This window comes from Molossus molossus, unplaced genomic scaffold (assembly GCF_014108415.1).
Source record: "Molossus molossus isolate mMolMol1 unplaced genomic scaffold, mMolMol1.p scaffold_m16_p_22, whole genome shotgun sequence".
In the NCBI taxonomy this organism is placed as follows: Eukaryota; Metazoa; Chordata; class Mammalia; order Chiroptera; family Molossidae; genus Molossus; species Molossus molossus.
In genome coordinates this window covers 9,710,229-9,734,456 of record NW_023425358.1, presented here as the reverse complement: position 1 = coordinate 9,734,456, position 24,228 = coordinate 9,710,229, and the positions used below count along the sequence as shown (strand labels likewise).

Here is a 24,228-nt window from a genome sequence, read left to right as displayed (position 1 = left end):
CAGCAGAGGGTCAGGAGGACTGAGCCAGGGGGAGGGGATGAGGAGCCAGGGGAGGGGAGAGAGGACGCCAGAGGCTCTCCGGTAGTTCTCGGTGGCTGGTGAGACGTGCCGTTCTGCCTACAGGCTGCATGCTGCTTGGGTCCGGATTGTGAGCGGGGATGGATTTTGTGTGGAGAGAAAGGGCTGAGTGCTCAGAGTTCCTCAGCCCCTAAGGAATCTTGTCTCTCCAGCTGGTCAGTAGGTAACAGTGAAGGGGGAGGGGAGGATAGTCTTTCTCAAGACAAAGGAGCCGAGAGGCATTGCATAACAACTATTCCTCTGAGTTGGAAGTTTCCACCAGAGCAGTGGTTCTCAAAGCACACCCCCAAACCAGCAGCCCCCATGTCACCTGGGAACTTGTTGAGAATGCAGACTCTCAGGCCCCCTTGGCCCTGCTGAATCAGAAACCATGGGGCCCAGCACTCTGTGTTTTTCTCTTTTTTTTTTTTTTTTGTTTGGTACATGCCCCTAGCGGGAACCGAACCCGGGACTCTCTGGTCCGCAGGTCGATGCTCCAACCACTGAGCCAAACCGGCCAGGGCAGCACTCTGTGTTTGTTTATTTATTTATTTATTTATTTATTTATTTATTTATTTATTTTTTATCCTCGCCCGAGGACATTTTTTTTGATATTTTGTTCAGATAGAGTGGGAAGGAGAGAGAGAGAGAGAAACATCGACGTGAAAGGGACACATCGAGCGGCTGCCACCCACACAACCCAACCAGGGCCAGGGACAAACTGCAACCGAGGTACATGCCCTTAGCGGGAACTGAACCCGGGTCTCTCGGGACCGCAGGCTGATGCTCTAACCGCTGAGCCAAACCGGCCAGGGCAGCACTCTGTGCTTTAAGCAGCTCTCTAGATGATCCTAATGTCCATGAAAGTTTGAGGACCGCTTGTCTGGATTACCAGCTGCCTGGACGAGCTGTGTTCAGCAGGTGTCTGAGAACCCAGGGGGACAGCCTGAAAAGACACAGGCCAAGTGCCCACTTCCCAGTGTGTTCAAGGTCAGCTGACCCAGTTTTAGCCTTTGTCCTTGAGCCCAGGGTCCCTGCCCTTTCAAAAGAAATACTGATGCCCTGGCCAGTTTGGCTCAGCGGTTAGAGCGTCGGCCTGCGGTCCGGAGAGACCCGGGTTCGGTTCCCGCTAAGGGCACGTACTTCGGTTGCAGTTTGTCCCCGGCCCTGGTTGGTCGTGCGGGTGGCAGCCACTCGATGTGTCCCTTCACGTCGATGTTTCTCACTCTCTCTCCCTTCCTCTCTCTCCCTCCCTCTCTATCTGTACAAAAAAAAAAAACAAAAAACAAAAAACAAAAGAAATACTGAACCAGACCAGACCGCTGCATTGGCACAAGATCACACTTTAGTTCAGAGACACATTTGCATAAATACTTGAAGTGGATCCACCCGCAGGTGGAGGCCTGAGAACACCTGGTTCTCCACAGTCCTGCAGCCCTCGAGGTGATGGATTTTAAGAGTGAGGAGAGTCACGGTCACTTTTTGAAGCCAGCTTCGGAGATGGCTTTGACGTTCGTCATTGACCCCCTGCCCCACACCTCTCTTGGATTAAATTTTTCCCCTCTGAGGTAGATTATTTATAGGGGAAACCGTTTAACTTTGTTAGGCCTTTGCAAACAGGCTGAGTCTCCTGTTTGGGTTAGCAAGTGCACTTTTTACCTTTGAACCTATGCCCTCTACTTGAACCCAAGCAAGGTCCCGTCCACTAGAAAGTAGTGGACTGGTTGGCCCATCCTGTCTTCCCTCCCCGTGCCAGAGGGGCTGGTGCAGTGTGAGACCTGGGTAGCCACGCCACCTCCAGACACAGAGTCACTACAGGGACACCTGTCTGCAGCCCAGCACCCCGAGTCCACGAGCACAAGACTGGGCCCCGCCGGGTCACAGAGGGCATGGCTGGCTTCCACAGGGCTTGGCATCCTCGGGCTTCAGAGCCTTGCTGCAGGCGGCGGAGGCCTGGCCGCTGGGGTCGCGGCACTCCACGGTCCGTCGCTGCCAGCCGGCTCCGCAGCTGCCGGAGCACTCAGACCAGTCCCCCAGGACCCACTGTGCGTTGAGCAGGGGCTGGATGATGTTGGTGGTTGCTCTCTCCTTGCTGTTCTGGATGCTGAAGTTCACGTCATCGGGAACGAAGAAGGTGTATTTGACTTTGGGGGGGAAGACCTCACCAGGGACTGTCAGGAGCTGCACGGTCAGAGGCTCTGGCAGGGGCCGGAAGCTCTGCAGCCGCTCCAGGGTGGCCATGGAGCCACTGTACTTCAGGATGGTCCCCTTCACCAAGATGTCCTGCTCAATGGCGGAGATGGCCAGGTTCCCGTTGAGCAGGTACTGCCCGTCGGCAGTCTTCAGTGCCAGGTAGTTGCCATCATTCTGGACCCCGGGGTGGCTCCGCTGTTTCACATCGATGTTTGTGGCACCAGCTGGGATGGTGACGATGTCATTGTAGCCGTAACTAGGACAGGAACAGAATGGCACTCTTGAGACCAGTGGCTTCCCAGCCCAGAGCCTAAGAAAGTTAACCTGCTGGTGACGGGGGGGGGGGGGGGAGCAGGGGACATGGGAGGTAGGTGGGGGGTAGGGGGTGGTGGCAGACAAAAACCAGCAGCAAATAATTATGCAGTCACCTCCAAGCTGCAAAGCCAGGAATGTTCTGTGCATTGGCTTTTCATGGGCCTTTGCTTTGCCTGGCAACTCTGTTTCAAATGTGGGGCTGAGGAGCTTAGGCTGCGGGTCTTGACCATAGCGCAGGAGGAAGGCAGCCCAGAGGGGTTTGCAAAGCTGCCCTGGCTGCCAAGCCTGGCAGCTCTTGGCTCAGATGAGATCTCAAACACATCTAGTTTTCTGCACTGGTATAAAACTTCGCTTGGCCACTTTATGGCCAGAGCTGAAACCCATGTGGAAAAATATGTTCCACAGGCTCATTCCGGAATCTGACTCCTCACTCCACTTCTCAGAGTCCATCGGTATCGGTGAGCACGGCTCGAGGGCAGGAGCCAGGCACAGAGGAGTCTGCCGGATGTGCCCAGATACCATGACTGTGCTTCCCGGTGGGGAGGATGCTGTTTGTGGGAAGTATTTCAACTCTACTGCAGGGCTTTACCGGGGCTGGAGGAGCACAGCCAGTTGGTTCTTCACCATGTTTGCCTTACACCCAGCTGGGGCCAGCTGCTTAGTCTAGGGCAGTGTGACAGCATCGTGGGCCACTTTGTCTAATGCCTAGGAGAGAGCCAGCTAGGGGACCCAGTGTCTGAACATCCCACATCCCACGCTTCTTTCTTCTGTATCCTCTGATTTTATTTTATTTATTTATTATTTATCTTGAGATAGAGCGAGAGGGAGAGAGAGAGAGAGAAACATTGATGTGAGAGAGACACCCACATTGAGTGGCCGCCACCCACAGGACCCCAACGGGGGCTGGGGACAAACTGCAACCAAGGCACGTGCCCTCAGTGGGAACTGAACCTGGGACTCTCCAGTCCGCGGGCCGACGCTCCAACAGCTGAGCCAAACCGGCCAAGGCTGTATCTGATTTTAAATTAGAAAAGACCTGCAGGTCGTCTGCTGTGAGCTGATTCTGTTCTCTTGAGCCTGATGAGGAGTGAGACAGGGAGACACAGAGGGGCCCAGAGTGGCTGCCTAACACCTGCCCTCCCCTTTCTCTCCAGGAAGTGCCTGCGACGGCAGGAGGAAGACTGTCCAGGAGTTAAGAAACCGGAGTTCTCTTCCCGGCTGTTATCGGTGATCAGTGGGACCTTAGAAGAGTCAGCTCACCTTACAGAACCTTAGTTTCTTCATCTGTGAATGGGGAATACTGGTGTTGGCCTTGCCCACCTCAGAGACTTGATTCAGGAATCAAGCAAGGCCAAAGAGGTGAGAGTACTTACATACTAGGGGCTTTATGCACGTGGGGCCTTCAGCTTGGAGAAAGCGTCTGGGGTGCTCGGACGTATGAAGGCAGAGGCCACCGAGGCACCCTCCCTTGTACCCCCTTCTCTAATGATTCACCTGCAGGAAGGGCAGGCTGGCCAGGAGCGGGGTGAGATGTCCTTCCCGAAACAGGCCTGGAAGAGCTGCTTTCTGGCAACGGTCCTGGTTGCTCAGTGCAGCTCTATTGCCAGTTGACTCAGAGATGATCCATCCCTGGCCATGAGGCCCCTGGCTGCCCTGTGCACGGTCCTCTCTACGGGCCAGACCCTGTCCCGAGTCCTCTGCGTGCCCCACCTCTGGCTCTTACAATGACTCCGAGATGCAGAGGACTGCTGACGCTTTGTCAGGAAACCGAAGCTCAGTGCTCCACGGATGAAGGAGCAGCCACAACCTGGCTGACGGGCATGATTCAAAGGCTGCTCTGCCGTTCGACTCAGTACCGAACTAGGAGGCTCACCTGGAGGGGCTGAGGGAACCGGAGACCTTCCGGCATGAGTTGCCTTTGCCCCCACACACCCCACATTTGTCCAGCTTTCTAGGCGAGTCCACCACGTGGTCACAGCCAGCCTTGACGCACTGGCCACGGACACAGATGGCCAGGGTCTCCGGCCCGCACAGGGTGCCATCGATCACCTGCAGCAGGGACGAGAAAAGGAAGAGAGGGCGTGGCGGGCACAGAGGCAGCCCATGGCCAGGGGTGGGGTGGGGTGGGCTGCGGCAGGTGACCTTCACCCTCATCTGTGGATGTGAGTTCCAGGAGGGTCCTCACCTTGGCCTCAAACACTTTGAACTCACTCCTTCCCCGGGCTCGGCAGAACAACTTGCAGCGGTCCCGGGGAGACACCCCCGAGTACTTGGGGACCCACTGCAGGAGATTCCCATCCATGTCAGTGTAATTGTAGGCGTTGTATTTCTCACACTGCTGCTCTCGGAAGCTTTTCCCTGAGAAGAGGAAGGAAAGGCATGGAGTTAACACGCCGCGGCGACGCACGGGGGACCCAGCCGAGAGATGCCTGCATTCAGTACCTTTCTTCCTCCTGGTTTTGACCCGACCCCAGGACACAGGTCCAGCGTCGCCTGGGCCCAGCGTTTCTAGGTGCACCCAGCCCAGGTCCACATGTGACCCTTACGGGGCCAACGCAAGGAGCATCCAGCTGGGCTTTCTCAGATGAATGTCCTTTCCATTTGAGGAAGACATAATTCTGTTTTACAGACGCATAAACTTAGGTAACCGCGGGACAATTCAGAGAGCGTGGCAAGCACAGACCGACACGTGGAGTTCTGTGTCTGGGCCCCTGCCATCGCCTTGACTCCCTCAGTGACACTGGACGTGTGGCTGTGGACCGCCAGGTCTCCAGCTCCGGCTGATCCTGCCCTGCGCGCCACTTGCCGTGGTTCCGCGTGTGTGGGGGGGACTCCATCTGTAGGTGCTGCGATTACCTCCAGCTCAGCCCAGCCCAACTCCATATGGTTCCCCCATTAACTGGATTGATTTTCATTTGGTGATACTTCCACGTTCCAGCCTGAGACTGAACATCTGAGTATCTACATCCTCCATTTCCCAGCTGTCCTTAAATCCGACTGTAGTCAGGACAACCTGTGATTTTAAATGTCCCCCTCTCCCAGGCCCAGGCCTCGTGGCTTCCCTTGGGACCTAGTGCCCAGCCTCCTACACACGGCTGCCTCCTTTCTCGTCCTGCTCCCGCTGTGTCCAGAACCATCAGCTGAAGTAAGACTCGGTATTTCACAGACCTACAGCTAAACCTGCCCTTGTTACTGAGGCCTTCCAGCCCCGCTGGATATCGGCACGGCCGTGGAGACTTTTCAGAGTGCAGATGGCTGTGCCCCACTTCTGTTCCGGTCAGTCCATCTGAGGGGTCTGGCACTGAGAACTTCTGGATGCCATTCCGGCTTTCATGGACCTTTGTCGTCTGCCCTTGAAATGCTGGTACATTCCGAGGACTCTATGGGAGTGAGTCACAGCCCCCTCAGACCTCCCCCTCTCCTGCCCGTCCCCCACACCTCGTCACCACTGCAGTCCCCCAGGCTCTGCTCAGCTCTCACTCCCTGAAGCTTCTGACTCGTCCTGGCTCTTCCTTGCTCCAAATTCCTCATGAGCCCAGGGTTCGTGCTTCACAGATTAAGTTTTACTTGTTTGTAAAAGGGATTTGGATCTCTGGCTAGATGCTCGTTCCTTGAGGATGGGGACCATGCTCTGTGCGTTTTTTATGTCTTTGTAACATCTGTTACAGCTCTAGCCAAACAAGAGGCACTAAAAGCACTTGCTGATTGAGATGCTCATCCTGGTGCCTCTGAAATCAATCGCCCACTGTCCGTGTGTACCTGGCAAACCCGCACAGTTCCAGGGGCTGCTCCACCCGTGTGCCAGGCAAACCCTCACAGTTCCGAGCAGTTTCTAGGGCCCCTGCCACTGCTGATTCTCCCGTCTTGCAAAACTGCAAAAGCTGCAGATCCCCCCACTGGACACCAACCCAACGCCAAGGCGTCTTTGCATTTGGATGGATCTCTCTTAAGCTCTGCTTGTCTTCGGCTGCCTGCAAGACCTCCCGGAGCTGCACAGAGGGGAGCTGGTAGGGGAGAAACTGTGGACTCCCTCACCAGTTCGGCCGCTGCCGTCCCTGCCTCTGAGGCACTGTGTGTGCCTTCTAGCGCGTACCTGGGGTAGGAATGCACCAAGGGAGGTAGAGGCAGTGTTGCTTCTTGGGAAGATTCTGTGAAGCAGTTGCCACGGGTCCCAGAGAACACAGGCAACTCTTGTCCGAAGGAATGGGCACTAGAATCAGAAATCCTCCCTCCGCCCTGGGCTGGAGGTTGACTGGGAGACCCTGGAGGTTTGGCTCTGAGACTTGCTTTGGAAAACGCTTCATTCTGCACACAGATGAGGGTTCAGATGCTTCCCGGAGGAACAGTATCCTAGATGCTAGCCCCCTGCCAGCCTCCTCCCCCACGCGAGTTGGTTTGGCGGGACATCCTCTGTCTCCACACCCTGGAAGACCAGGGCTACTCCTCTCCCAGACTTTGCCAGCACAGAGCTGGCCGGGGTCGCTGAGGGCTGTCCTAGAACTGGTGCCTTGCAGAGCCCATTTATGTCTGGGTCCCAGGAAAGCTCTGCATCCGGGACGCACCCTCCTCCTTCCCCTTCTGGGGACCCTAGGCAGCAGCCAGAACAGCTGCTCTGGCAGGTGAGGCCCTAAGTGGCGATTACCATCAGGGGGACATTCCTCCGTGTGGCATGACTGGTACTTGGCTCTCCGACCCAAGCAGTATCTTCCTCCGCTCTGAGGCTCGGGGTTCGTGCACTCGCGGTGTGAAAACTGTACTCCTCCTCCGCAGGTCCGGGAACATTCTCCCCAGGGTCCCCAGGGGGCCCAGCCTCCATCCACCGCGGCCTGCAACATACAAAGCCGGCTGAGTCAGGGGCTGAGTTATGCGTGGGGCGGGGCACGGAGTTCAGTGAATCGCCCGAATCATTTGTCTCGTGACTGCGTGGCCTGCTTGGCTATCGGCTTTGAGAACACACAGCCTGTGCTGGGCTTGCTCACGGCTGACTGCTCAGCGTCTGAACAGCGCCTTGTTCTCCGTAAGAGACTCCATGTTAACTGCCGAATGAAACTCTTTTATGGGCATGAGGTTGGATCTAAGGTGGCAGTTCTTCACTGGGGCCAGTTTTGTCCTTTGGGGACATTTGGAAGTGTTTAGAGACGTTTTGGTTGTAGTAACTAGAGACGGTCTCTGCTGCTGGCCTCTAGTGGGTAGAGATGAGGCGCCGCCAAACATCTAACAGTGAACAGCCAACAATGAACAAGACACTTCCTCTGCCCAAGGCTGAGTAGCCCCGGGGTCACTAGAGCCGACGCTGAGAAGTCCCGGCCTCAAGGCAGCCGCGGGAGGTGAGGCTGCGGGTCTACCAGCCGTCCAGGGGGCAGATGACCCCTGGGAAATAAACAGAGCTGCTTCCAACTTTACAACCGGCCTGTGACAGCAAAGCTTTGCCCTTGGTGGGTTCACAGAGTTTTCAAAATGAAAATAATGGTTAAAATTACAGAAAGAATGTTTGCTTCTATAAAAAAGGAAAGACACAGCAAAGTGTAAAAAAAGGAAGTAACCCTTTAAGAAACGTGCTACTCCCTGGCCGGTTTGGCTCGGTGGTTAGAGCGTCAGCCCGCCAACCAATGAGTCTCGGGTTCGATTCCAGTCAAGGGCACGTACCTCAGCTGTGGTTTCTCCCAGGCCCTGGTCGGGTCATGCGGGAGGCAGCCAGTCAATGTGGCTCTATCACATCGATGTTTCTCTCTGTCTCTTTCTTTCTTTCTCTCTCTCTCCCTCCCTCCCACTTCATCTAATGATAAAAATAAAAAAATAAAAAATAAAAAATGTGTTACTACCCAGATAAAACCATTGGCATGATTTTCATCAATATCCTTTCATACTTTTGCTTTGGATATATAATCATAAAGATGTGGTGTTTTTTAAATTTCACACAGCTATGATCCTGTCACATACAGGATTAGATGATAAACAGTATCCTATGAGCACCCCATGCCGACCTCTCTAGGCACTGAGGTGGCTCTGGTGGGGGAAGGTTGCATGGACCCCTCTCTCCCCTCAGTGATGTGAGAAGCTCATGCCACAGGAGAGGGTGACCCCTAGACGAGAGGCAGCCGAGGACGGAGCTGAGAAGCAGTGTGGGCTCGCCTGGCCCCAGCAGGCTCCCGAGACGCGGTGCACAGGACACACGTCACAGAGAACAGCCCTTGGGAGCGTGAGTGCTCGGGCCACCCTGAGATTCAGTGCTGGGCTGGGACCAGGCCACAGAACAACGGATGCCTCTCGGCGGACGGCTCGGTGACTCGCAGCAGGAGAAACGTGATCAGCCCCACGGTTTGGAAGCGCGGAGAGCAGGGCGAAGCAGCCAACCGTCTGCAGCTCGCGGCGGCACTGCCTGCGTTTTCTGGCAGATTCGTCGTGTCCTGGGCCAAGTTTTCTCTGCCTGTCCTCCTCTTTAGTTCGGAATCCCCACAGTTACTCTCCTTCCCCTGACCCCTAATTACGAATGCAGCCCAGACATGGGTAGGCTAGGAACCCCTCCCTTCAGGTGACTGAAGGTTCCTGAGTCACTCTTATCCGTCAATGAAGAGTTCAGACGGCCTCCGTTGACCGCGGGCCCACGTTCGGGTCTCTGTGCGGAGAGTCTCCCACGCATCACCAGCCTCCACAGGCCTTCAGCTATTTAGCACCTAATCCTATTTATATGGCAGAATCATATCTGTGTGAAATAAAAAGACCACCACAGCTTTATGATCGCATATTCGCAGCAAAGCCTTCGACGGGAGGTCCCCAGATGCCTGGAGCGCAGGCAGCGTCGTGGTTCACCACGAGCACAGCTTCGAGAGCTCCTCCCGCGTCCGGATGAATAGGCTTGGCTTGGAAAGAGTGTGGCTTTACTTAGAAAACAGAGCTGCAGCCTGGCCCAGAGTCTCTTAGTTCATGGCTCCCAAGTGTGCTTCTCCCTACACCACCCTGCCCGTCCTCTGTGTCCCCAAGGGGCCGTTCCTCACCTGGGGCTTCTCCGCTTCCTCCTCGGGGAGACAGCTGCCATCCCAGCAGAGGTGCCCAGGCCCACAGGGTGTCCCATCAGCCCAGGGCAGGCTGCCGTTCTTCGTGTGGCAAAGGGGCTCGGCGCCACCCGTGTGGCACCAGAGCTGGGCGCAGACGTCCTGCGCAGAGGTGTTGGGGCAGTGGCGGAAACCCAGCCCGAAGATCTGCCTGCACTGTTGGTCCAGGTCATAGAGGGCCCGTTGGCCCGGGAGGTCCGTCGGGAGGGGCAGGGCCGAGGCAGGGGCATCTAGGAGACAGTCTCCTGAGAAATGGAGGAAGCAGGGGAACAAGAATAAGGGGCCAGCGTTTCCTCTCTCAGCTCCCCACGGCTCCCCAATCACCCTCACATCCCACTGCCGGAGTTGGAGGGCTAGACGCCACGCGTGACTTCAGTCTAAAAACTCAACACCCGCCATCTAGACAGAACTTGTCCAGATTTTGACTATCAGCCTTCCTGTCTTTAGGACTGAATTTCTTTTGTTACCCTGAACATCTTATATGATTCAGTGTTTACCAGCAAATTGCAATATAATTGACATCAATTTCACTGGGGGTGTACATGAACTCTTAAAAACCATGGCATGCAAAATAAAGCCAAAGAACTGATGTTTGGGTAACCCGTTCGTTCTGTGTTGTAGGTGCTCCTGCCTCTCCAAGGACAGAACTCAAGAATAAACTGTCTCCACTGCTCCACTCCACAGGCAAGCTGTTGAACCAGCACGGGGCTCCCAGCCCCTCAGCCCCCACGTCCCGTTCTCTTTGCCACGTCTGAGCCACCACGTGCTGCCCCGCTGCAGCTGGACCTTCTCCTTCTCTGCGCTGCGGCGTCTTCCCTCCCTCCAAGCCCACTCCCCCAGACAGCCCTCAGCCCCATTCCACCTGCTTTGTGCCTAACAAGCCGGGCGAGCCCAGAACTCAGCTGCTGGGAATGGGGCAAGGAAGAGCGTGCTCTGTGGGAACGGGGAGCGGGCGTGCACAGGAGGTGGAGCCAGGGACAGATCTCTGGAGCCCCTTCGAACCCCAAATGGCTATGACCCTTCCTGATGGAGCTCAGCTGGGCACACAGTGATCTCAGGAGCCCGCCTGCCAGCCGCTGGCCAGGGATGCCTACCGTGCCCACCGTCCAGCAACTCCGTGAGGTACATGGCGCTGCAGGGGGACCAGGGCAGCGTCTTGTTTAGGTGGACGAAGAGGGGTGCCATCATGTGGTGCTTGCCCATGGGCCCAAAGAGCCGTGCACAGGGCTTGGAGTCGTCGTGGGGCATGCTGAGGACGTGCCCTGGGGACAGAGAGACCCTCAGTCTACCTGGCAGCCTCCAGGCTCCCCATGGGCCCAGGGCCCTCCCTCTGAGAGGCGGAGAGGGAGAGGGAGAGGGAGAGAAAGGGAGAGAGAGAGGGAGAGAGAGAGGGAGAGAAAGGGAGAGAGAGAGGGAGGGAGGGAGAGGGAGAGGGAGGGAGAGAAAGGGAGAGGGGGAGAGAGAGAGGGAGAGAGGGAGAGGGAGAGGGAGAGGGAGAGGGAGAGGGAGAGGGAGAGAAAGAGGGAGGGAGAGGGAGAGGGAAAGAGAGAGGGAGAGGGAGAGGGAGAGGGAGAGGGAGAGGGAAAGAGAGAGGGAGAGGGGGAGAGAGGGAGGGAGAGAAAGGGAGAGAGAGAGGGAAAGAGGGAGGGGGAGAGAGAGAGGGAGAGAGGGAGAGAGAGAGGGAGAGAAAGGGAGAGAGAGAGGGAGGGAGAGAGGGAGAGAGAGAGGGAGAGGGAGAGGGAGGGAGAGAGGGGGAAGAAAGGGGGGAGGGAGAGAAAGAAGAAAAAGGAAAAGGAGGACGAAGAGGAGGAGAAGAAGAAGAAGAAGGGAGAGAAGGAGGGAAGGGGGAGGAGAGGGGGAGGGAGTTTTATGCCCTCTTCTTATTTTTTAAAGATTTATTTTTCCACTCTGGGCTTCTCTCTTCCAGGAAATTTTCCCAGAGTACTGAGGAACACTGACACCCCATTTCCTGCCTCAGCCTGTCTCAGATTCACATTCGCCCCAGTTACTCGCTCGCCCTCCCTTCACAATCAATCTTCGCCGAGTTCTGCCCGCTCAGTTGGGATATAGCATCACCACTTGACCCGAGCCTCTGTTCCCTGTTGGGGCATTTTCCTGGTGATCTCGGATGATGGTCCAGGGCACCGTGTCAATGCTCTGGCCTCGTGCTCAGGCTGGGCGCGGAGAAAGCACAGCCGTATTGGCGTGTGATAGTTCTGTGAGAACTGTGAGGGGACCTGGCTAACTGTGCGGGCGGCGGGCTCCTCGGGACCTGGTCGGCCTGAGTTTGCAGGAGGCAGTTCTCGGACACGTGGGGTAGGTGTGGGCAGGGCAATGGGCAGGGCAGCTCTTACCCAGCTCGTGGGCCAGAGTGTAGGCCGCCTGGAGGCCCTCGTCCTCGATCACAGAGCAGCTCTTGTTGGGGTCACAGATGGTGCCAATGTCCGCCACGCCCAGGGTGTCGCACATGCCCTCTTTCCCACAGAAGTTCTGCGTGGTGGAGAGAGTCAGGGCGTGAGGACAGACACGGAGGAGAACACCCTCCTATTCCTGCTCCTCCTGAGTTGAAGGACAGATTTTTAAGCCCAAATCCCCATTTCTTCGCGCAGGACTTGCGTTGGAGGAAGGCCGTTTCTCTGTCTGCGTGGTGTGTGCGAGGCTGGCTGGGGACAGCTCGTCTGCGGAGCAGGACCGCACAGTGGCTAAGAACACGGACCCTACGGCCAGACTGCGTGGGCCGGCTGGGGGCGCTGCCACTTTGTGACACACGGTGCCTCGCTTTCCTCAGCTGTCAACGGGGACCGGCACACAGTTCTCGCCCCTGGGGTTGTGATGAGGACTGAGGCGGGAATGGAGCCTGGCACACGGGGCCCCACGCGCTAGCCTGGCGAAGTTGCCCGTTTCAGCCACACAGATCTGCGGGCAGCCTCCCGATTTGGGGAAATCTTGAAGGTAACCGCCTGGCTACCTGTCCCCAAGTTCAACAACCATCGCAGATGGACTTCCTCTCGGACTCCTGGCTCCGGATCTCTCACTGGGCGCCGGGGGCCCATTTCCTTTTGTTATGACCTCAGCAGACAGCTGGCCATAAACATTGGGAAAAGAGCCCTAATGAGATTCCTCTCCTTCCCTTGCAAATACCTCACACTTGTCCTCATGACCTCCTCCTCCTCATCACTCCCCTCGCAAGGTCCTGGCGTCCAGCTGGGGCCAGCAGGGGGACCTTTCCTAGGTCTGGGCAGGCGTAGGGGCCCTCCCTCGGACCCACCCAGCCGCCATCCCTCCCACGGACCTGTCTGGTGAGCAGAATGGCCGTGTCGAAGTGCTCTGGGTGCCGGTCGCTGGGCTGGTTGAAACGCCGTTGCCAGTTGCAGAAGCTGCGCAGGGTAAGCCCACCGTTGTCGGACACCTCCGGGCCCCACCGGTCATCTTCCACTATGAGCACTTTCACCACCACCAGGTTGACGGCGTTCCTGATGCTGGGGTGCTTGTAGATGCGGGCCGCCACGGACATCAGCGTCAGGATGTGGTTCTGTCGGGGACAGCGAAGGGCTCACCTCTCGTTACCCACTCCAGGCGCCCTGCTCTGTGCTGAGGGTCTGATAAATGTCATCGTGCTGAAAACTCAGCCCCCGAGACCCTTCATCTTACGTAAAAGAAAGTTGTGTCTCAGGAACTATCCCAAGATCACAAGACTCATGAGTGCACAGCCCACCCCTGAGCCCAGACTGCCTGGCCCCAGACCTCGTGCAGGTGACATCCTGACCGGACTCATGGGGCTGTGTAACTCGAAACAGATTAAAACTCGGTGACATTAAAACGACAGCTCCCCTGTCACACTGGCCACATTCCAAGCGTGTCAATAGCCATCTATGGCTTGTGGCTACTGTAATGGACTGAGCAGACAGAACCTTCCATCATCACAGAAAGTTCTACTGGACCCAACCCTGCACGCTGCCTTGACCTTGACACCAACCGTGTCTCTGTCAGCTGCCCCCTTTCCTGTCCACTGTCAGCCCAGGAGTAATAATCTGGGTGCCCCGGGTTAGGAGACTTTCCCTCTGAGAACCCAGCCGAGCATGTTCCTGATGTCTGCTGGTCTAGCCTCTGCTCTTCAGGGTGATGATGTTAACCCTGAAAGCTTGGCTGTACCAATCACTGCAAACAATAGCTACTCTGCTCTGGGCACAGGGCCCCCCCTTTACCAGTGTCACCTCGTTACATGGTAACCCCGTGAAGTAGGTGCTGCAATCCCGACCTCCAAGGCCACACCTCTCTTCAAGCCAGGATGCAGTGCGGGCAAGCCCGTCTCTGGCCCACACTCTTCTCATTAAATTTCCCAGTGCTTGGCCTTCGGGTTTTTGCCTGGACAACCGTGAAGGGTTTATTCCCTTCTGTCCGGGGCTTGAGAGAATCCAGTGGGCCTAATGAGACCCAGATGCTTAGGATCACACCTGCTGCGAGTCCCACCCCAGCCGGCTGGAAGGGTCTACGTCATCGCTTGGCCTCTGTCCTGTCCCTCGGCTGCCAGCTGCTCCCATGGCTTTGGAGGAGGCCAGCCTGCAGCTCACTGTCCGGCCTCAGGGACCTCTAAAAGTGAGTTCTCGCGGGTTATTTTGCAGAGGAGGAGACAAAGGGGCAGAGGCGTGTGTGTGGCCCGCTGACAGGCACTCGCTTGCCCTGCCCCTGTCTCTGGGGCACCATCTCTGCAAGCCCCTCTTTTCTCTCTGGTGGTTTGGAAGGTGGGGGTGGGAGGAGGGTAAAGCAGAGCGAAAGGCCGGAGAAGGACATTCTGTCCATTCTGTCGCTGAGGCCATGTGTGGGAGCTCCAGCCGCATCGCATCACTTGTGAATGGGAGCTGTCTGTTCACCTCGCAGGCAACCCGCCAGGTGTTTTGTAAGCCCTACAAACCGGTTGGCAGGTTACTGAGGGTGTCAAGTACTCCAGCTATGTTTAGGCTGATGTAAACATCTTATCAGCAGAGCTGAAACTTGGCACTGGCTCTGGGAGCTGGATTCCTAAGGGAGAAAAGCAATCACATTGTTATGCAACCGGGGGTGAGGGTTGAGGAATGGTAGCTTGCTGAGGCTCCTTCCTGTCCCCGGCTTCACTGGCCCCGGGGCCGCGGAAGAGTCTTCTGGTCTCTTCCCTTAGGAAGGGCCAGAGGCTGATGGTCCAGGGACCAACTCCGGAGACTTTCCTGAGGCAACCTGCAGCCCTCCCCATAGGAAGTCTTCCCTTTGGGTCCTGATGTCATAATCTCACCACTGGGGAGATGATGTCTGACAAAGAAGGTGTGAGGATGAGAGGCCAGCTGCTCAGCACTAGTCCCAGAAAAACATACTCAACACCGAAGACTTGAGGTTTGAGGAGGGTCTGCGTCCCCAGGCTGCCCAGATCTGACAGGCTCCCAGGCGAGACCTTGCGACAGCCATGTCCCCAGGTGGGGTGTGGCATGGGGGACGCTTCCCGATACTCAGGTTTGCAGGAGTCTCCTCCTTTGCAGCTGAGGTAGCTCACAGCCTCTTCTCCAGATGATGAATAACGGTTGGGCTGAGCCGGCTTGACAGCCATTTCCCCGTAAGGTGGTGGGTTCGACTTGAGGACACGTGAAGGTCCTTCTGGCTGCTACCTCGGCAGATGATTTCCATTGCAGGAGGACTGCAATGTGGCCCAGTGTTTCTGTTAAAATCCCTAAACCTTGGCCCACTTACCTCCCCTTTTCTGTCTCACTGAGCTTTTGGAGGTGGAAGGGTCACCATCCCCACTGTTGGCTCCTCTGAGGAACAGTGGCAGGGATGCCTGGCATCTGTGGTGCATCTTCCAGTTCCCCAGGGGGAAGGGCCACTGGGCCCTGGTGGGGTGGTGGCCCTGAGTCGGCGAGCCTCCGATTCTCAGCCAATCCTCTGGGCCAAAAAGGCCGAAGTTACGGTCCCGCAGCGCGTGGGCTCAAGAGCCATGAAGGAGGACAGATGGCTGGCTCCACCACCTGGTGTCCGTGTCTACCTCTGGCACACCAGTGCAGGCTGCTGGCTGAGGCACGTGAAGACTGTGCCCCAGGTGGGCGGGTCCCGATCCAGCAGACAACCTCCCGCAAGCACAGCAGGGGGTGGGCCGGGGCCATGGCCAGCCAGCGGTGGTTAAACAACCCTGCTCCTGGACGTTGGGGATTTGACACCCTTAAGTGTCGTTGCGAAGGTGGGGCGTCTTTCAGGGAGTCTCCTTCTCCATCCAGTTTGGGGAAGTTTTTTGATTCTTTGAGCTACAAACAAAGAGATCCTGCCCCAGAGCTCTGGTGTAGCCCAAGCCCCGAGGGTGGGAGGCTGGGCAGGCCGGGCCTGGATCAGATGTGTTTCTAGCAGCTCCTTCTGCTCAGCGCCATCGTTATGCTTCGCTCACTTGCTCTTGGCACTGTGGGGCCTCCTGGTTTTCCTTGCAGCACCCCGGGGAGAGGCAAGGAGAAGTGTGGAGATGTGGAAACCCTCTGCCACACTCTCCCTTCGTCCTTCTGGGCATCTCCAGGGCCTGAGACTGTGCTGAGGGGCAGGTGGGAAGGAGCAGAGGAAAGGGGCAGAAGCAATGGGAGAAGGTCCTACACGGGGTCCTTCATTTCTCCTTCTCAAGATGTGACAGGCAGTTAGACAGATAGGAGCAGAGCAAGGGCGAGAGGCCAGGTACGGAAGGTCACCAGGGCAGAAAACCCTGGGTACCTAGCAGAGGGCAAACGTAGGGTGGGACCTCGTCCCCAGGCCGACCTTTTCTCCCTGGAGATAACATCTAGGCCTCAGTTATATGTCAGCTCCAGGCCCTGAAAAGCAGCCAAACCAGACAAGCAATGCCACGGCTGGCTGCCTGTGGACCAGCTGCATTGGCTGCTGACCCCCTGCCCTGGTGCCCACCAGTGAATCAGTGGAGAGCTGATGAATATTCTATTAAGATCTTCCCCTGGGACCTCCCCTAAAATCTCCACCCTCAAAACCCTTAGGATGGAAGACCCTGTGCACTCTCCCTCCTGGGGGCTCAGCCCACACCCCTCTCCCTCCCCAGCACCCCCAGGTGCATCACTTTGACCTTCCTCTCTTCCAAACTCCAAGGACCCTTCCTTTCCCTTGATGACTTGTTTCCTAAGCCCATTTCTTCTATGCATTACTTCTTCTACTTTTGTGATTTTCTAAATAAATGCTTTCTTATCGTTTGAGTCTCGACTCTGAATTCTTTCCTAGCCAGACTCAAGTACCGAGGTTGCTGAACCCAGGTCCAGTCTGACCCCACTGGTCTAACACCTGGTGCTGTTCTTGCTGCCTCCAACAAAAGCAGCTGGGCGAGCTGCCTCTCCCAAGCACATGCGTATCAGAACCACAGGGAGTCAAGGGCAATTCTTGGAGCCAAGCGGCTGAAAAGGAACATCTCTCTGCCAGGGGACAGCAGAGCTGGCGTGGTGATGGCAGGCTATGACGGCATGTGACCACACTGTCCTACTCTGAAGCATGCCATTGCCAAAGGCAACTGTAGTATCAGTTATGCTTTGCCGAGCACCTACTATGGTCAGGTGCTTCCTTATTTTATTGTATCCTCAACCCAGTGCCAGGACGCTGGTGTAGCTGTTCTTATTTTGCTGGTGAAAAATTAAGGTACAGAGAAATCACTCAAGGAACACTCCGTTATTTCTATTATCCTTCAAAGCCTATCTTCTTTTTTTTTATCCTCAGCTGAGGATATTTTTTCATTTTTTGTTCAGATAGAGTGGGAGGGAGAGAGAGAAAGAGAGAGACAGAGTGGGAGGGGGAGAGAGAGAGAGAGAAACATTGACGTGAAAGGGACACATCGAGTGGTTGCCACCCGCACCACCCAACCAGGGCCGGGGACAAACTGCAACTGAGGTACGTGCCCTCAGCAGGAACCAAACCCGGGTCTCTCTGGACTGCAGGCCGACGCTCTAACCACTGAGCCAAACCGGCCAGGGCCAAAGCCTATCTTCCTAATCAAGACACCGTCGGCCACCCCTGTTGCCGCCCCCAGGAAACTACAGCATAGCTGAAACACTCAAAGCCAGCTGCGCTGACCTTGTCGGTGACACACCTCATCCCCCATCCCCCCAGGACAGGCTGGAATAGTGAAGGCATTTTCTGTGGGAAATACCTCATATTGTTGATCATTCTGACTGCAGCAGACAAAAGAGATGGAAGGAGTCATTCTTTTGCTAGTGGGAGGACATCATTCTTGTGTATACAACACTAGTCTCTCATTGTCCAAGGCTTGGGTGGCTGGAGGCAGTGAGGCAGGTTTCTGTTTCTGTTAGTTTCCCAAGCAGGACACTTTGGACAATCCGATGGCACTGAACTGAGATGATGCTGGGCAATGGGAGAACCATGGTCAATTCAGTGTTTGGGCCTGTGGCGGACAGTTTCCTCCGACGATATGGTTAAGGGGGAGATGACAAGGCCGTGACTTCGCCCTTCCCTGAGATCACTTGCTAGGAGCTTGACCTCTTGGGAAACCTCCTGTCTGCTCTGGGGACAGTGAGTGCCGCTCCTAGGACCCTCTCCGCCGCCGAGAAGAGAATTCAGAAGCTCGGCCTGCCGTGGATGCCCTGCAGGACATTTCCCAGACAGCGTGGTCTGCTCAGCCCGCACGCCCCCCTGCTCCAGTTTCCCCAGAGCGATCAGCAGCCGCCGGACGGACGCAGACAGAGTTAATGATCTCTTCCGAGGTGGTCTCCCCTTTCAGAAAGCGCCCATTGTCTGGGCTCCTTCACTCTGAAACCAGATAAGAAGGTGGGAAGCAGGGGCCCCCTGTTAAGGGATTAAGTGAACTGAAGTGCACGGAGCTCTGGAAAACTTCACTGTCACTCAGTGCTGAGACCAGCCTGGAGCGTGGCTGGTTCTCAGCCTTCGCAGAGGCTTCTTCTTGTATTGGGCTTGTCTGGGCATCGTTGGACTGCTGGATGCAAGGACCCATTCTCACACTTTGGACGAGTCAGGGGGTCAGCTGAGCCACAGAGCCACGGGCCCTCCTTGAGCACAGAAAGCAGCACTGCACTCGGTTCGGGGACAGGGCAGCAGCCCAGCCCTGCGTGACCTGCAGAAAGTTGCACGTGCTCTGTGCGCTGCACCTTCTCGGTCCAACTCCTTCACAGGTAGTTCCGCTGAGCTGATGGATGGAGACCACTCTGCAGCCTGCGCGCGCTCAGGGACGCTTCCCTGCACAGTGCGGAACTTTCCAGAAGACCCTAGCCCAGGTGTCTCTTCACAGATGAGGAAATCCAAACCCTCAAGGGGATAAAGTGTCGCCTCATCCTCATCATGTCTCCGGTCACTGAGGCACCCCACAGTGCCTCCATCTATGGGATGAAGTCTTTAGGAGACTCCTGGGAGACATACCTATAAAGAACTGGATTCTATTTTGGGGAGAAGGGTCTGGGCAGGCAAGGTCTTGGGAAACCAGACTTGACATTCACTCTTGGCTGAGCTCATGGGCCCAGTTAGGAAGCCCAGGGGATGGAGCTGAGAAGTTCAAGTTTATCCTGCAGCGTCTCCACAGCTGGTGAGCAGTCAGTGCAGAGGGGCAGTGGGCAGTCCTGGAAACAGCTGTGCCTCAGCCCCTGCCCACCCAGCAGGTGTGGCATCATGAGACCAAGGGGGAAGTGGCAGGACTGGTCCAGCTGAGAGAGGATCTTTCTTTGAGGTGGAAGACCTCGCAGTGGACGCCCTGGGGAGAGGAACCCAGGCTTCTCAGGTGCCTGATGCCCATCTATGCTCTTCCGACCTGGCTGGCTGGTGCAGAGGTGCGCCTCTGTGAACGTATGGGGGATGGGATACGCATGTGCTAGGTCATCCAGCAGGCAACACGTGAGGCGTCATCCTGGGCAGTTCTGCCAGGAGAAAGCCCCCCTGCCTGGTGCAGCAAACCTGGGTCAAAATGTAGCCCAGCCTTCCTGCTCTGTGGCCTGGGGCCCAGCACCAAACCATGCCTGCTTCTGGATGGCTCTGGGGTCTGCAGAGGCCAAATGTGTTCTTGAGGCGGATACTCAGTATCTTCAGTGTCTAGGTGAAGAGCTCAGAGAGCGAGATGGTAGGAAGGCATCAGGAAGGACATTTTGGCTCCAGAGACAGACAAGCAATTACTTTTTCTGCTGCTGCTTCTTGTTCTTGTGATTCGTGCCTCCTGGTTCACGTGCGAGGAGGGGCTGAGCAGCTCAGCTTTGGGTTTGCACTGAACCTACTTCAGCCTCTTTCTGATGTTGCCCCCTAGTAGCCAGGCATGCCGGTCCTCACCGGAGATGGGAAGCCCCTCCTGCCACCCTGTCTAGGACTTGCAGGGTAGGCAGGGAAACAGATATTAAGTCAGTGTAGACCCAAAGCCTGTGGGGCAGATGTCCCAGAGGGCTGGCAGCTGTCTTGCCATGCTCTGGCAGAAGTGAGCAGGGAGACAGATGGCATGCAGAGGAGCCCACCCAGGGTTTAACTGGCCCCTGCCGTGGCCACATGGACGTCTTCCCCCCAGTGCTCCCCATCCTTCCATTTGGAATGCATTTTCCAGTGACTGCGGAGAGGAAAAGGGGCGAGAACAAGGGCCGAGTGCACCCCGCCCGGACTGTTCTGCACAGGTGACGGCGAAATGCTCGGTGCTTCCCAAGTCAGGCAAAGGCTGAGCCTAGAATAGGGTCCCCAGCCAAGATTGCCACCACTAGAAAAGCATTAACTGAGCTGTAGCAGTGGCCAGAATCCCTGTTTCAGGGCACTACGACCTCCAGGCAGGTCAGGTCTTCTCTGCCTGGCACATTACCGGTTCTGTGTTCGCAGGGGAAGAGAAAGTGCAGCCTCTACATTTCACCCGGTCTGTGGAGGAGATGGGCCCAGGGCAACACAGACACCTCCTGTGTGTCTGCACCATCTCTGAATCTAGTTAGAAACCATCTGGCTACAGCGGCTATCCTCTGGACATAGTTTTCCCGCCCCAACTCAGTAGAGCGCTGTGTCTGGGCTTAGATCTGCTGGGGTGGACCAAGTATAGATCTGGTTACACTAGGAACAGTAACTGAAAAAGTTCATATCCCCACTCCCTTCTCCCCTCCCTTTTCCGCTGAAGCGTCAGTTTCCGGGACTGAGCCCCCAGGCAGAATCCTGTTCCCCTCCCTTCTGCACTGATGCTGGCACTGCCAAGTTCTGCAGGGATGAGCGCCAGGTTGGCACGGTAGTCCACGCCCCCTGATCAGAACCAGCTGGGCACACAGAAGTGGCACAGCCCCTTTCCAGGTTCAATTCCCTCCAAACATTGTTTTATTTATGGCAACCTCAGTTCCCTGCGCAAGGGAATGAAATAGCCACATCTTTCCACAGGAGCCTCTTAGGTCAGGCTGAGAAGCGGGGGTAGGGTGTATGGTCTTCCACAATGCCCAGTTTTCATCTCTGTTGGAAGAGGCAGGTGCTGGGGGTGCTTAAAAAACCCATTTTAATTCAGTTTGCCGAGAGCTGCGGGAGATTCAGGATGGGGGAGTGGGGGCGAGCCGCTGAGAGGGAAGGACTGGGACCTCCACCCTACACTGGAAAGGCCGTGGGGGGAAGGGCAGTAGGTAGCCCGGGTGTCAGAGGTGAAGCAAAGAGCTCCTGCGCTTTCTCAGAAAGGAAAGAACCTTGTTTGGGGTCAGTCTTGGGAGAGTGAAGAACGTGAAAGGTTTTCTCAGAGGGGCAGAGGAGAATGTGGAGACTCTGGGAGGTCACAGGGGACCTCTGGGCAAAGCGAGTCCTACCTGCAGGTCGGTTCCATAGAAGGCTGCCATGGACGCATCAGCTACCAGCAGTGTTTCCACGAAGCGAGCCTCAGACACAAACCGCTTGGTCCTACTCGCGTCCCCCAGAGGTGGTGGCAGCCCGAGGGCGCCTTCTGACACATCTTCTTCACTCTCTTCCCGCTGTGCCTCCTCCTCCTCTTCCTCCTCGAGCTCGTCGTCTCTCTCCTGCCTCTGACTGTCGCCCTCCTGCACCCCCCACTCGGGTCCTCTGAAGAGGGGGTGGGCTTGGGCGCTGCGCGCGCCGGGTCCCCAGCGCTGCAGGCGGTGCGGCCGGTGCAGGGAGTCCCCCGCGCCTTGCGGCTGGATGGTGAACTCCTCGCCGTCCAGCAGGAACGAGCCGCTCAGCCCGCCGCACAGGCTGACGGCTGCCAGGGACTCTGGCAGCCCGTTCACGGTGCCGGAGAAGAAGCAGTCGCGCAACTCGCGCTCGCTCCCGGCAGCCCCGCCGGAGTCCCCGAGGCGCTCGATCTTGAACTCGGGCGCCAGGAAGCTGGCGTCGGGCGCCAGGCGCAACTCGAAGCCCTGGCCGAAGGCGGACAGGTGGAGCGCCAGCTCTCCCGCGCGGTCCACCCACCGCGTGGGCACCACCAGCTCCGAGGCCGGGCCCGGGGCTCCAGGCCGGGCCGGGGCGCCGCGGGCGAGCGGCTGCAGCAGAAGCAGCGGGAGCAGCAGCGACAGCAGCAGGAGCGGCGGCCACTGGGGAGCGGTGCGGGGCATGGGGGCTCCGGAGGCGGCGCGCGAGAGCGGAGAAGCCGGCCCGGCGCGGGCAGGTGCTGGCGGCGCAAGCGCTGCCGGGCCGCTCCCTCCAGGAAAAATGAGATCGGTCAGGTCCCTGAGCGACTCAGCCCGTGGGGGCCTGGCCGCTGCGCGGTGCCCGGGCGGCCCCTCCGGCCACGCAGCCCGCTCCTCCGCGCCCGCCCGCCGATCAGGCGCGAGCAACTGGCGCCCGGAGCCGCGCGCGCGTCCGCCGCCCTGCCTCCTCCCCACCCCGGGAAGCACCGAGTGGGCTGCAGAGCCCTTCGTATTTATACTTCCTTCCCGGCTTTGACATAAGAAGTTTATTTTTGATCTCTCACTATTCCCGTTTCCCCTCCCCTGGGACCAGAGAGAGAGAGAAACTGAAAAGAGGGAGTGAGAGAGGAGAGAGAGAGAGAGAAAAAAAAATTGGTTGAAATGTAAAACCAATCAGGAGTCAGCGAGACTGGCTCCCCTCTCCACTCCCCACCCTCCCAAGTGTCAACTCCAACTTTTTCCCTCTCTCTTTATGCGTGGTCCACATTAACTCCTACAGTGCTGGACTGCCCTGCAGGCGGAGTCCTTGGGGAGGCCCCCTCGCTCTCTCCTTTAAGGTCAAGTGCCCAGGACACATCCTCCGCCTTGGCCCCAGCGACAGTACTCGGATCCCTGCGGAGTCACTCTGGGCATCCGACTGTACGGAAAAGAGGTCTCCTCCGGAGAAGGCTCCGGAACTTTTGTGAAGCAACAAAGAGAGATGGGAAAAATCATATTAAGATCATGCTCTCCACTAAAAAACACATTTTCACCCCAAGCCAAGGATAGGGAAAAAAGACCACTTGGTTGATGGACCCAAGGACGTTACTACCCCTTCCAGGAGCTGGCAAAGCGACTCCAGCACAGCGGTCAATTAGCAGACGTGAGGTTGGCAGCGAAGGAGGGTCACCTGGAAGGAAGGCAAGTCTTTCCCTCGGAGGACAGCAGACCACCAGCAACTGCGTGTCTGGTCCTGAAATCTCAATTGGAACACTGCTCAGTTCTGGGGTGTGTGGGGGTACTTCATGAAAGGTAACTTGGGGTACAAATGAGTATGAGAGTTGGTTCATTCTGTCCTACACTCCCCCCCACCCCCCATGAGGGGACTGTAACGCAAAGAAAGGACTGGTATGTTCTACAGTCCTCTCTCAAGACCACAAAACGCAGTATTTCATGGCGCCCCAGTCTTAACGGCACAGGTCAGGAGATTGGATTCAGGGTCCTGTTCTCTAAGTTAGACTCTAGAGTCACTCCTCTCTGCTAACCAGTTGTCTGTCTCTGTTGGGAGCACAGAGAGTTGAGGTTGTCCACGTTTCTCCTTAGCTCATCAAACTCCTTCCAGCAGCCAGGGGGGTTAGGCACGCACACGAGACTCTCCGGGCTTGTTACCTCCAAAGGGGAGGCTCTCACAGCCGAAAAAGTACTTTTGTGACCACAGAAGCCCGGAGGAAGCCCTGCCAGACTCCCCTCTCTGCTCGCTCAGAAACAGGGAAACATGGCTTTGAATTCGACCAGAGAAAGGAGGAACTTCCCCATGTAGCCTGCTGCAGAATTGTCTTTCCTGGATAATTTACAAGATAAGAATAACTAGAGTCTCAGAGGTTTCCCCCGAAACACTGGAGAGGCGGGGGAATGGAAAGAATGGCCTCTTCAATCCTTTTTCCAAAAACGAGCAAAACGCTGCATCCCGGCATAATGGTGTGACAGCCCTGGGAGGGCGACCCGGGCAGGCCACGTGTGATCCCAGTTTGCTTCAGGCCTGTTGTAACATTTTGATCACTGGTCTTTGCTTCCTCAAAGCCCCTGCTTTGCCATTCCCCAGAGGAAAACTCCCGGTTTTCAGTAGTAATTAGGTCCCTGTCGTCAGCATGTGGGATGGAGAGGTTGTGCCCAGTTTCCTTCTCCTTCCCCCTGAATGTGTGGGAGACTCACACAGACCACAGAGAGTCTTGAATGTCTTTGGAGGCTTCTAGTGTCAGTTGGGAAGGCTCTGGAAGTTTTTAAATTATATTATTATTTTTAAAAATAGAATGAAATACCCCTGAAGA

General features: G+C 56.6%; 1 protein-coding gene across 1 annotated transcript; it reads right to left on the bottom strand.

Moving 5' to 3' along the window:
* Positions 1-1,737: 1,737 nt before the first annotated feature.
* On the bottom strand, positions 1,738-22,126 carry ADAMTS8 (ADAM metallopeptidase with thrombospondin type 1 motif 8). The gene is made up of 9 exons (XM_036277255.1): positions 21,368-22,126; positions 12,910-13,149; positions 11,972-12,107; positions 10,712-10,879; positions 9,561-9,862; positions 7,208-7,391; positions 4,751-4,923; positions 4,439-4,614; positions 1,738-2,506 (listed from the first exon to the last, which is right to left on the bottom strand). The coding sequence occupies exons 1-9, from the start codon at positions 22,124-22,126 to the stop codon at positions 1,936-1,938; spliced, it is 2,709 nt and encodes a 902-aa protein (XP_036133148.1). The 3' UTR covers positions 1,738-1,935.
* Positions 22,127-24,228: the final 2,102 nt, after the last annotated feature.